This window comes from Centruroides sculpturatus, unplaced genomic scaffold (genome assembly GCF_000671375.1).
Source record: "Centruroides sculpturatus isolate CEXI.00-Female unplaced genomic scaffold, Cexi_2.0 scaffold746, whole genome shotgun sequence".
Lineage (NCBI taxonomy): Eukaryota > Metazoa > Arthropoda > Arachnida > Scorpiones > Buthidae > Centruroides > Centruroides sculpturatus.
In genome coordinates, this window is record NW_019384898.1 from 173,634 (window position 1) to 187,496 (window position 13,863).

The window sequence follows — 13,863 nt, forward strand, 5'->3', positions numbered from 1 at the left end:
CACCCAATTTGGTTCCTGCTGATGTAACAACTGAGAAACTGAACAAATCTCAATTGAAGACAGTGTGATCAATATTAACAGTGTATTATACAAATAATCTCATCATCACTATACAATACATTAATGACAAGATTATTTTAAAAATGTATACATTTTTTTTTTTTTTTTGAAAAACGGGTTTGTGTTTATGTAACAATGACCATCTCATTGATTAATTAGCATGCTTTGTATTTAAAAATTTCTTTTAAAAATTAGATAAGTGAAATAATAAAATAAAAAATATGAAAGTTTTGCTATCTTAACATTTTGTTTAAATAAACTTATATATACTATACTATATATACATAATGTAATGTATACAGTACAAGTTCTAGTTAAAGTTGAAATAAATATGAATAATAATTATTCTTTTTTCATCAATTCCATTTTCCACATTTTCTTTTAATTCATCAAGTTGTAAATTCAGTTTTTGACTGAGACCTGATGATATAAGCAACAATAAACATGGGGTAGCTATCAGTTTTCAACTTCCTAGCAATTATACATAACACAGGGAATGTATGGTAACTGGTTAAAAAAATGCCTTGAGATATTTTTTATTCTGAAACCTAGAAATGTGAAATAGAAAAATTTGGGAGTTTTTCCTATATGTACAGATGTTAGTGTACACGGGAAATACAATTTTGTTCACCCACTTTAAAGCTTAACTCCTAAGCATTTTGTCAAAAATTTCTGAAATTTTGCAGGGAGGTTTGTGTATTGGGGAATTGATGATATTAAATTTTGGTAGTCAAAGGTCAAAGGATGAGGAGATAGAAGGAAGTCACATGTCATAACTCAAGGTGGCGTTGGACTTAAGATTTTACTCATTATTAGCATTTAACATCTTTTTATAAAATTCATCCCTATCTTCAAAATTAAGCTTTTTGCTATTTTATGATAATTAATAATATAAGTTTTTTAATTAAAATATCATAACAAATAGTGTCACACACAATTTTAGATTCTTTTATCAGGAAGGTTATGCAACAACTCATTGCTGGATTTTTAAAAATAGATTAATTTTGAATGGAGGATGTAGGTTTTCTGTCCGTTCAACAAAACACCCCAAAATAAGAAAAAAAAACTCAATATATAACAAACCAGAATATAAAATAATGTTTGGGCTTAATTCCTCACAAGTGTGCATGGTACATGCCTGTCCAAGGAATGACTATTGGTACAATAAGTACTTATCACCTTGATAATTACATTTCACAAGTCATTTCAAAAAATATCAGCAAGAAAATGTCACATCATGTTGCAGTTCTCAGATATTAAAGCCCTTATTATATAAGATGTCTGTGCATTTACCAATTCATGTATCAATGCAATAAAACACCATCAATATTGGGAATTAATACCATAGGAGGCACCTTCAATGAAGTAAAACAAGCAGAAAAAACTTGAAACTGGTACTCTGAATTCATAAACTGAATATATTGTTTAAAGCACTTCTGAATATATTGTTTAAAGCACTCTGGACATAGCCCCCACCCAAAAGGAAAGATATGAAAAAATTTAAGTTCAATCATCAAGAAAGCAAATTATATAAGTGTCGAATCTGCAACACCGGACTTTGACATTGACGCTCAGAGAATAACAGGAAAAACAAAATTTTAGATATAAAAGAAGAAAATTTAAAATATTATAGTTAAGACACAGTTTAGAAAGTAAAACGAAACTAGAAAAAATATCAAAATGAGCATAGGTGTCATAGTCAACAATGAAATGCGATCAGAGTCGAAAAGATGGTGTCGGATAAACCATCTTCAGCCGACCTTTCCCGCAAACTATACGAAGCTCCATTTACACCTGGAGACAGGTGGAAGACCAATTAGAAAGCGATGATATAAAGTCTGTCCAATTAGCAAAAAGCCGATCCCAAAAAACTTATAAAAGCACCAATTCCAAGGACAACTGGACTTCCACTAGACTTCTGTTGTGTTCGTGTATCTCCCGTTTTTTTCGTGCATCCTTTCATCTTTTGTGCATCAACTTTTGAGACTTCAAACTTTTCGTTCAACGCTGTCCAGGGGCCTCTACGATGTAAGACCAGATTGCCGTCGAAAATTCCTACAACACAGGACCAGATCGCATCTATCTAAGAACCTTTCCAACGAAAAAATTTATGTAAGCATTTTCGCTTGGAATAAATGGTTTGCCTCTGTAAAACACTTGTGTTTTGCCGCCTCATAAAACCGCCACCCACATACGCGTAGACCTTAGACCATCCCGACGGTAGGGAATAAAATTCCCTACCGTCGTAGTTTTAGTTTAAAGTGTAAGAATGCCGATTGGAGGGAATTTTATTCCCCCCAATCGGCATTCTTACACTTTAAAACTAAACTTCACTGCTAGGTTTTGTAACAATTTGTCAAGAACTGTCTGACATGACATTTACACTCAACAAGTTAAATTTATCTCCCAGAATTTAGAAAGAATCTCTAACAATCATAATCACGCAGACTGCAGTAATTTTTGCTATTTGAAATATCAGGTATAATCAACTAAAGTAGGAATCTGTCTTCATTAATTTGTTCAGAAAAAGTATGTTTCAATTTATACTTTTATCTTATTTTCATTTCATATCAGCTCAAACCAGATTTATAGTTAAAGCCAAACAACTGCCAAATTATCAGGCTATAATATGGCTATGTAATTAAATACTAAATAATTTGGTAATTTGTCATTACTGACCTGTATGGGTATATCTAAATTAATAGCTCTGGAAGCAAAGATCACTTGGAGGTCCATGTAGCATAACTGGCAATGCATCTACATGGTAAGTGTTAGTTCATATTCTTTTCTTCCAAAGTCATTCTAAATTTAAATTAAAAATTAAATTTATATCTAATTATTAAATTTATTATTACATGACAGCCTAATCACCTTACCTATAGCTAAATTACTTTATTTCTAATTTTTAATTAGCCTTATTACAGCCCAACAAATAACCTGGCAGTTCATTTAGCATACATAATAGTATTGGATTGATGTTTATGTTATTTATGATTATTTAATTTAATAAACATTGAAATATTAAACTCACCATGATATGCTCACGAAAAACAGAAAGTAAAATTTTCTTCATTTCATTAGCTTCAATATTTTGATCCAGATTGGTTACCAGCAATTCAACAGGTGATGATGATGTTGAAGATACAATTGGACTCGCTCTTCCAACTGGATGAGCACTGTCACCCAGAGAAAGAGTGGGTGAATGCCAACCCATTTGATTTTGATAATCTGAATTATTAGAAAACGGGCTAAAAAATATTGGAGAATTAGAGTTATAATTATTAAAATTGTTTGTTATGGAACTGGTAGAAACGTTATAATTATCAACTATTGTATTTTGTGAATTATAAATATTAGAATCTGATCTTGAGATAGATGAAAACTGAAATCCAGATTTAGAGGTACAATCTACCATTAAAAATGGAGACACTCTTCCAACATTTTTTTGAGATAATCTGTTTCCTGTTTCAGACACACCATTTGCTTGTGAAGCAGGTGAAATATCATTGATGTTTTGATCTTGATACGAAGACCACTTGAAACTTTTAGAATCCTGAGTGTCACACACTAAAGAATTCAATTTATCACTTCTTTCAGATGCAATTCTTTCTGAACATTTATCAACATTTTTCCTTGAAGCACTATCTTCCATTATATTTGGTGGTGGAGGAAACTCAACTTTTGTTTTTAATATTGGCAAGTCATTTTGAGTATTTACACATTCCATTGCTTCATTATCTATTCCAGTTTGACTAACAGGTGAAGAATTGCAACTACTACTTGAACTAACACAATGTCTTCTGTTTTTGTACATTTTCTGTCTGTTTTGATATTGTTTCTGACTGTTATAATCTGCACATTCATCTCCACTGGTTGATGACTGAAAATATGATACAGTTATCTTTTTTCCAAATACGTCTTCTCTATCCATCCGCTTCTTTGCTCTGAAATGCAATAAAAGAGGATATAAATTTTAACAACATGTTTAGCAAAACTGAATGATATAAATTTTTTTGGAGAGAAACAACAGTAACAAATATACATTTATTCAAAAAGATTGATCCAATTTGACTGTCAATACATAGATTACACAGGTCGCAAAAAAAAATCTTTTTCCATCTGCATGGGATATTTTTGCTGAATTATATGTTTTAAAGATTGGAGATTCTAAAAATGACTTCTGTAACATCCCATCACATATAGGTTTTTTGCAAAATAAATACAAATATTTGATTAAAACTCTTATTTATTACAATGAACTAAATATATTATATTTTCTTACAACTAATCAAAAAATTGTTTGATATTTATACACAATTTTATGTCTACTCTTTTTTCTTATGACGTCTTTTCTTCTTCTCCGAACTCATTTCTGATTTCCTTCTCTGGTTTCTTGATTAAGCATCCAACAGTAGTCAGCTAACATATTGACATCCCATTTCCCTTGGTAACGTCTCTTGATATCACAGACATCCTGGTGAAATCTTTCACCTTGTTCTTCACTGTAGGCTCCCAAGTTTTCGGGAAAATAGTCAATATGGGAGTGTAAGAAATGAAATTTTAAGCTCATCTTGCATCCTTGAGTTTCATACAATGCCAGCATGCATTATACAATGGTTTTGTAGTCAGGATCCTTAAAAACTTACGCACTACATTCTTGAAAGAGTCCCATGTTTCTTTTTCTCCCATTGTTTCCAAAAAGAGGAGATCAGATAACAGGGATATTGACTTTTCGCTGTGTATTCGCCACAAACATAACAGAAGCTGTCGGGAGAAATTACACAACCTCTGCGAGTCATATTCCAGAAATAAAAATACAAGTACAGTAGCATTCGAATGCTGGATATAAACAGTGTGACAATAGATGGCCAGCGAGATACTGAACTTATTTAGCTTGTTGAAACATGATCTAATCCAACAGCAGGTTGTTTATATTTATTCCTAGTATCCCAGATAACATGTTGAAACATGCTCAACCTCGACTTACTTTTGACTTGAAACCAAAACAATGCTTATTTCAAAATACCTTCACTAACTTTTTCGAACTTAGTTCTTCTTCTGGTGAAAAGAAAACGGGCAGAATTGATGTTATTCGAACGTATCTGTTTCATACGAATTCTGAAGGAGTTTTAGAATTCGTATGTCTCAATGGAAAATGGCTAAGTTTTATCAAAATTGATTCATTAAATTTTGAGAACTTTGCTTCTATACATCCATACAAGATGTGCTAGCAACCATGAAACATCGCACAACAAAGTCATGCAATTCATGTGATATCATTGTTACCTGCGATCATGAAATGACCTTATATCTCAAAAACAAAGTCACAAACCTCCATTTTTTATTGCATTTTTGGTTTCCACATCACAATTAATAAAAAATGGCAAAATTTAATCAAAATCTATCAAACGAATTTTGAGAACAAAGAATTCTTTAAGACTCGTAGAAGAAGCTTTGCTGATGCTCCGCTTCAAAAATGAAAATAATATACATTATCTATACAAGCAAGCTTGTAGAATAACAGGATCATTTGAATACAAAAAATACTCAAAAATCTTTGTATGTCACAATGCAAAAGGGAATTAAGACAGCTGTCAAATGGGAAAGCACCAGATCTGTAAAAATGTTTAATGAAGTATGGAAAAATCAGAAAGAATATCATCTGCAGTAAGTCAGAAATCATGGAAAACAGCTGTGGCCCAAAGTCAAAATTATTGACCTTGTTACCCATTCCCAAGAAAGGAGATGCAAGACAATGTGAGAAATAACCATATATTGTTGCATTGTTTCCTCGTACAAGTTTAATTCAGGATTTTACAAAAACAACTAGCATCAATCATAAAAAGAGAAATGCCAGAAGAATAAGCCAGATATAGAAAGAATGAAGGAATATAAGATCAGATAGCAAATATCAAGTGAACAGCAGAAAGAACACAAAAATACCAAAACGAGGTTATTTGTGTTACAAGGCATTATGTGAACCACTGAATTATGTAATGTACAAAGAAAAATGGATACAACAGAACATATTATACTATTGAAACACTTTAGACAAGAAGCGACAGTTAGAACTTTATACTGGTTTGGAAATGGTTTCAAATAGAAAAAGAAATCAGACAGTTTTATATTACAGTACTAGACAAAAATGTAAGTTTAAGTAATATGTTTAGACTGTAAATGAATAAATTGTTTAAATTAAATAACATTAAAATAAGAAAATTATTTTTGCATATGTTAAATAGTTTTATACTCACAAATTATTTGAAAATTAAATATTAAAAAAAATTCAAAATTTTAAAAACAATTATAAGATAGATCAGTGTAAATTTCATGCAATCATAGGAGAAAGTATGCAAATGAAGTTAGGGTCAATGTGGGTAAATATGAGACAGTCCAAAAAAATCGGAAAATATGAGACAGTTGTGAAATTTGACTTAATCTATGTCTGATCTGTCCTGTACTAATACAAAATAAAGTTAATTTAGTGCTTTTTAACATACAACTTTTCTGAATGATAATGACTATGGTTTCATTGAGTATCTTTAATTTTTAAGAAACACTACAAAAATAGGAACAAAAACTTTTCTGTCAGTTCAACTAACTTTTGCTCTGTATATGTCTGCAAAAGATATATTTAATTAGAAATTTGTATGTAGTATACAATAAAACAAGTAGCTGTGTTTATATACATCATCTTTCGTCTGAGTTTTGCACATTTCAAAATAAGATTAAAAAAAAATGACACACCAAATTTTATTCACCAGTCATATTAATTTCCATGAAACTTTTTTACTTTAGTTGTGCTGTATCATAGTAAAAATATTTCTTTGTTCTTACAGGTGCGAGTTTTGAATGAAATAATAAAGATGCCAAACAATTTATATCAGAGAAAAACTAAAAAGTAGGGTCAATGTGGGTAAATATGACACACTTTTCAAAACTAATGAATATATATTTAATCTTGTCTACTTACTTCTAAATATCATGGAGCAATGTTTTATACAAAAATATCTTGCATATAACCTGTAGTAGCTCATTATTAACCTCCCTGTTGGCATAGGCAAATCCTTATAGTGATATAATGGGTGTCTCATTTTTCACCTCCCAGTGTCTCATATTTTACCTTTTGAAGGTAAAATGTGAGACATTGGGAGGTGAAGACACAGGTTAAAGGTAAAATATGAGACAGGAAAAGAGTTTTTTGTTCAGCATTTCTCATACATAATTTGAAAAAATCGTGTTAAAATCTAATGGAGTATTCATCTGTAGACTTTGTCATGTATTTCTCATTGCAAAATACTAATTCTAACAAATGCTGTTGCAAAAGATTTTGAAAAGTGTTTCATATTTACCCACATTGACCCTATATCAAACATTTATTTATAACATACAAAGAGATGCATTACTTGTAATAATCATTGAGTAAACTAGAAACATACCAGACAAATGCCAAATATGTATAACATTAGCTACAGCACATTGAGAACAGCTAATTGCAATAGCAATTTCCATTGCCATGAAATCTCCAAATTTTTGGATATTTCATGGCAATGGAAATTGCTACTGCAATTAGCTGTTCTCAATGTGCTATAGCTATTATAATAAAACATGGAATTGATGGAGCACTAAAAGTGTTCTAGAAGTTGTTTATCATCTCATGACAAAATGGATTTGTTTACTTCCAACTCAATGTAAGTTGTAGCAAGTAAAATCAAACGTGCTACTGGACTTTCCTGTTCAACTCTACTTTGAGTTTTGTAATCCAAAAAAATACTTGAATACACAAATCTAATGAAGAAAACACCATTAACAAAGAAAAAGAATGCTCATTTGGATCCGGCAAGAGAGATCATGATCTGGACTTATCAATAATATATTATTTTTAGATGAAAAAATGTTTGACCTTGATGGGCTTAATTGTCAGAAATATTAACATGGCTTAAGAGTCAAAGATGATTTGAAAACAAATCAACAAATGAGTAGTGGCTCCATGATAATTGAACTATATTTTCAGCCTAAGGAAAGTGATATCTTCATTTCTGGATGTTTGACCTCTAAATCCTCTTACACACTGTCGGAAGATCAACTTAGTATGTTCTTGAAAGTGAAAATTTCATCTTTCAGCAGGATAATACATCTTGCCACAATTCAAAAATGATAGTTTTCTAAACATTGAAATTTTGACATGGCCTGCATGCTCCCCAGATCCGAGTCCAATAGAAAATCTGTGGGAGCTTCTTAGATCTAATTATAAAGACGGGCGACAATTTTCAACAGGTGCAGACATGAAACAAGCCATTCAAACAATGTTGGAATGAAATTCCGGATGAGTAGCTAATTAATTTAATCAGCAAGTACAATGTTATTTGTTGCAAGGAGTATTAATTCACAACATATTCATTTCTTAAATTAAGATGTTAATTCATTTTCAAACTTATAACTTTGTTAAATCAATTTTAAAAAGTTAACATTTATTCTTATTTTTTTAGTTTACTGAAGTCAGGTATTTATTTTAATTATATTAAAATTATATAAATTTGATAAAACTACGATAAAATCAGTTATCATTTTACTTTCCTGACTTTTCATCCAAGGTGAACTTTAAAGATAAATTTAATTTAAATGAGTTTAAAATCTATGTTATTTTCTTTATTTTTTCTCAAAATGAATTTTCAATCTTTCAATTCTCATCAGTATGTTAATACACTTCATAGAATGAATTGTTCCAAATGCTCCTTTACAAAATTTCTTCCTTACATTCAAGTTTTCTAGTTTGACACAGACAAGAAAACTTGTATGACCGAAAGATCGAATTGTCATTGAATTATTATTTTTTTAATCTAATGTATCTGATCTTAGTTGCACTATGTGCAAGTCTAAAGTTACTTTAGTCTTGCACATAGTGCAACTGAAATAGTGTTACTGAGGTGTATTAAGCACGTTCATGCAAGTATTAAAGCTCAATACACTACTCCAAATGGGAAAAGGTAAAAGGATTTTATATGATTAGTTGGCAATTTAATTAAATTTAGACTAAAGTATATGATAATTAATAGGTCGACATATGGTACCAAGTCTGTATATGATCATTTGGAAGACAGGTGGGTTCAGTGAAGTATGAAGTAATAAAGCCATAAAGCTCCTTGACAGCAACTTCTGTGAAACAGTGCCCCTTTTTATATAACCAACCCACTATGCATAATATATTGTAAAGATGTTTACTGAGCAATTATAAAGCCATTGACAGCTGTGTATAAATTTTTAAACATTTTGATGGTTAAGTTAATAGTGTTACTGTTTTGTATATGCAAGTCTTGTAATTCTTAAGGATAATGGTTTACTTTATATTTAAAAGATGGTCATTAACACCAAGAGCCAAAATACATTTTAGGAGATATATAAGGCATAGTTTCATGTGTGTGATAAATCTTTCATTGTAATATTATTCTACGTACATGTACTAAATATATTTGTATTAAATATTTTTAAAAAAGAGATTAAAGGCTTATTGTCAAATACATTAAAATAAATTCTTTATTTAATAAGCAACAATTGCAGGATTATATCAAGTCACGTTACCACTACTATTAAATTGAATACTATTAATAGCAGCAGTAATATAGCCCAATCTAATCCAGTAATCATTTTGCTTTAATATAACTATTGGGCTTACAGATATTTATATTTAAATCGAAAACATAAAATAAAGATAAACAGTTATTTGTTGAAAAGTTTGCAAATCAAACAAGGTTTTCAAATAAGCACCAGCTATTACCAAGTATAATTTAAAAGAAATGGGTACAATTGAATTTTCATTTTCAAACAAACTTTAGTTGCCATTTTTATTTTCTGCATAATGTACTTAATTTATTATATCAGTCATTCTAATAAATTAAAAAACTTCAGCTGTGAGTTTTTCTTTTGCATTATTGTACCTTTTGTACACATGCACCTAAATTATCTCATCTCCATTATTCACCAAAATAATTAAAAACTTACAATTACATAAGATATCTTAATGCTATCACAACAGACAACAAACCTTTTTGTCATTAAGATAAATAGAATTTGTGTCATTTTTTAAAATTTTAAATGACTTCCTTCAGTAATTCTAACAAAGCCAATAAGAATTTGCCATAGCCTAAAGTCCATTAACCACATATATTTTCAATGAGAAAGGTTTAATAGCCCTTTAAAAATTTTTTGAATCCTAGAACACACTTCACACCTATGAGAGATTAGTTTTTTGATATAATACCCTCTGCTTCAATTTTTTTAGAACTGGCAAGTAAGTTACGTACAGCAGTTTTTGGAGATTTTATACTCAGTATCAAAAACCCACTCACTTCGGGAGCATTTTGTAATTATTCCAACTCTGCTTGTAATTTTTGAAACATCTTTATGGACCATTTTCTGGAATCCATCTTTTTCTACAGACATTGTTACATTCTTCCAAGTTGTTCATCTGCCAGACATACCATCTTCTCTTCGTTCTTTTCTTCTCCCCGCCTTCTTTCAACCATCGACTCGAGTTGCATTATCCCAGATTTCTAAAGTTGGCAATTCTGATAGCAAGTCCTTAGCTGGGAAATGCTCTTCCCAGATGCATTTCTTTTTCTTTCTGTAATACTTCTTGAAACATTGCCTCTGTCTTTTTTTCTTGCTCCTCCGACCATCACCCTTAATTTTTTTGTAAGTTTTTTCCCATTCACTTCAATGTTTCAGTCTTCCTTGTTCAGCTCTTCTCACCAATCCTCATAATGAGTCATCTACCGTAATGCTCTCTTTCTGCATTTTGCCTCTCACTCCCCATCTGACAGGGCGAATTCTTCTTATAAAAAAAAAATCAACCGAGCACAACTTAACCTCTTGCCATATTCTTCCTTCTTATTTTATCTGTTTACAGCCAATATTTACCAAAACAAATAATTAGGAAATAGGAAATAAAATAGCCATCTTTGTTTATTCGTAGGAATTTGCTAAAAAACCGCAGTTTATTTTTGTTGTTTTTTCTTTTGTTATACTATATTAAAGACATCATCAAGCTCATTTGACAAAACTGACAAATAGGTAAACTCGCCAGTTTATTTAAAACACTAAGGCTAGTCCTCCATTGCGATTCTAGTCCATTTGCGATTTCTAGTCACGGCAAGCAATAAATCGCTGCCACAGAAAATCTACGAGGTGCGTACGTTGCAATAGATAAATCATTGAATTAGAACAGTTTTCCAACGAATGTCATTGAAACTACTTATGTGATCGCTCTTTTGCTTCAGGTGAAAAGTAAACGGCGGATGCATCATTATTGGGTACATTCAATAACAAGTCAAAGATTATTGAAAGGGAAGTTTTACAAATTATTTGAAGATTTATGTGAGCACCCTGAAGGGTTTTTCCAGTATTATCCAATGACAAAAAAAGGAGTTTTGACAAATTGTTGAGAATAATTGGTCAGAGACCAGAACAAGACTGCAAACTGCTTCAAAACTGCGACTAGACTATGGCAAGTGGGTGCATGTCCATGCCCGACTCTGATTCATTGGGTAGAGTGACAGTCGCGTCGCAGCAAAAATAGGACCGGTTGCAATTTTTTAATCACTGCAATTGTTTAGTCACAAGTATATGCACTTGTATTGAAAACAATGAGTTTTATTTATGCCACTGAAAAATCGCGCGACTAAAAATCGCAAGCAGAGGCTTACCCTAATAATAATTTGCTAGTACGTCGTAGAATAATAATTTACGCAAATATCGCGACCATAATAAAAAGAAAAGAGAAGTGGGATCTCCTGGCTTCCATCTCATTATTCTTTTAATTAGAACGGAAATCGCATTTTTTTGGATTTTCATTAGCGAGGTTGAAGCCGAAGTTTTAAACGCGAAAACGTGTACGTCGGACGTTCAGTGCCGCTTTCCTGTAATCCTATAAGTTTAACAATCGTGTTTGACAATGGAAGGTAATCAAACTTCTAGGTTTACAGAAAAGCGGCGCTAAACGTCCGACGTACACGTTTTCGCGTTTAAAACGTCGGCCTCAACCTCGCTAAATTTTTACTTAGCCGTTAACCAAATCCAATCACCATCACGGTTTGTGCCAGTTTGGAAAATTCACTCTAGGATTAAACCGTTTCCTCATTAATTAAATGTATTCAAAATGCAAAATATATATTAAAGTCGTTTAACATATTCCGTCGGAAAACAAATGGTCGAAGGTAATCTTCGCCTTCGAACGTAGCCCGTATCTCAAAAAACCGAAAATATTTTTCGGTTGCGCGAAGATTAAACATTTCCGGATATTTAATTCCGGTTCTAACAATATATTTACGGTAACTTACATTGTATAACAAAGCCAACTTTCCTAAATACATTAAAACGCTCTAAGTACGGATCGTCTTCGTCAGGCAGACACTAGCTTAAATCCAAGACTCGGTTAGAGTAGGATCACATTAATTTCCGATAAAGAGATAAAACAATAAATTGTTATTTTTCTCGAAGAAAAAATATATATATTTTATTTTTAACATCACAAAATATATTTTAAAAGTAAACTGTTTTAAAATCCCTAAACGGAAATTACGCCGGTTAGAAAAATTATGCAAATACGGCATAGTTTGGGCTAACAAAAATGGTAAAATAACTAAGAAATAAAAGGAACGGTGAAGGGGAAAAAACCATTCTTTTTAATCGATTATATTTATTTATTTTTACGGGAAGCAGAACATAATTGGGAGAGATTTATATATTTATCCGTCACTTAAATTTTCTATTCGACGGCGGTAAACGTTAGCAAAGAAGAGATTGCCGAGTGAAGGCTTATATTTTGCCGTCTAGTGATCTTGATTTGTCTACCTCGGCTGCCTTTAATAGCGGTATTGAGCTTATGGCCCGATAATTCGGCAATTCGTTTGGCTTTAATAATCAGGTTATGGGTTAATTATACTTTCTATTTGCAAAATTTCCGCGACCCACCGGTGGCTAAGCGTAAGTTGCCGACCTTTGGGGCAATAAGTTAATTGCGCATCAGGAAAAGTCTAGGGACTAACCATGTGTGGGTGGTGAAGTAGGAGGCAAGGATGACACATGTCCTCAAAAAAAAAAAAAAAAAAAAAAACGTTTATTTTTGACATAAAATTAACTTGCACTACAGACAAAAGCAAATTGCTTTAAGCAGCGGCGTTGAAGATGACGATCGTCGTTCTTGCAGCGTGTCGTCCTGCAGTCGGTGATGGTGATGCAGCCCTTGGGCACAGACGTCGGAGGTGAGTGTATCTTCTTAATTAAGAAGTCTTGGAGAGACGGAGAGGGGGTCGGTTGAGACGGAATGGTTCAAGATCGGAGATGATGTGACGCTGGTCGACCACTGCCAGAATTGGAGGAGAACCGCTTCTTGACCATGAAACCAAGGGTTTTATAGGATTTCCCCCCAAATCTCACCCTTTTGATTGGTCCTGTTTTCCCTCTCCCTTACCCCGATTGGTCATTCTTTTGTCTCTAGGCAAAACCTGAGACCGATCCGGGTCAGGAAAGGTCCGAGAGGTGTTGACGGAGCTTTTGAAGTTCGCGCTCGTATTTTACTCCATTATGGCCCTTTTCTCTGACGTTTTGCACTCAAACGATTTGCCAGATGTTCTCGTGGCCGTTAATCCCTTATCTGTGTTGGGCTCACGTGACTTAAATGTCCTTTTTGGTCATTAACCTCCCTTTTTTTCTCGATTGTTTAGACCCGACACTTGTTGGCGAGCACCTTGACAAAGCTCTCTCTCTCTCGCTTGACATTCTCCTCCGTCGTTGATCATCGCGTCG

General features: G+C 32.4%; 1 protein-coding gene across 1 annotated transcript in view; it reads right to left on the bottom strand.

Moving 5' to 3' along the window:
- LOC111631438 (meiosis regulator and mRNA stability factor 1-like) overlaps window positions 1-13,863 on the bottom strand; it is a 152,183-nt gene that overhangs the window by 79,530 nt on the left and 58,790 nt on the right. Inside the window, exon 7 of the mRNA XM_023375683.1 lies at window positions 3,092-4,004. Coding sequence (XP_023231451.1) covers window positions 3,092-4,004 — 913 coding nt within the window. The remainder of the gene's footprint in view (window positions 1-3,091; window positions 4,005-13,863) is intronic.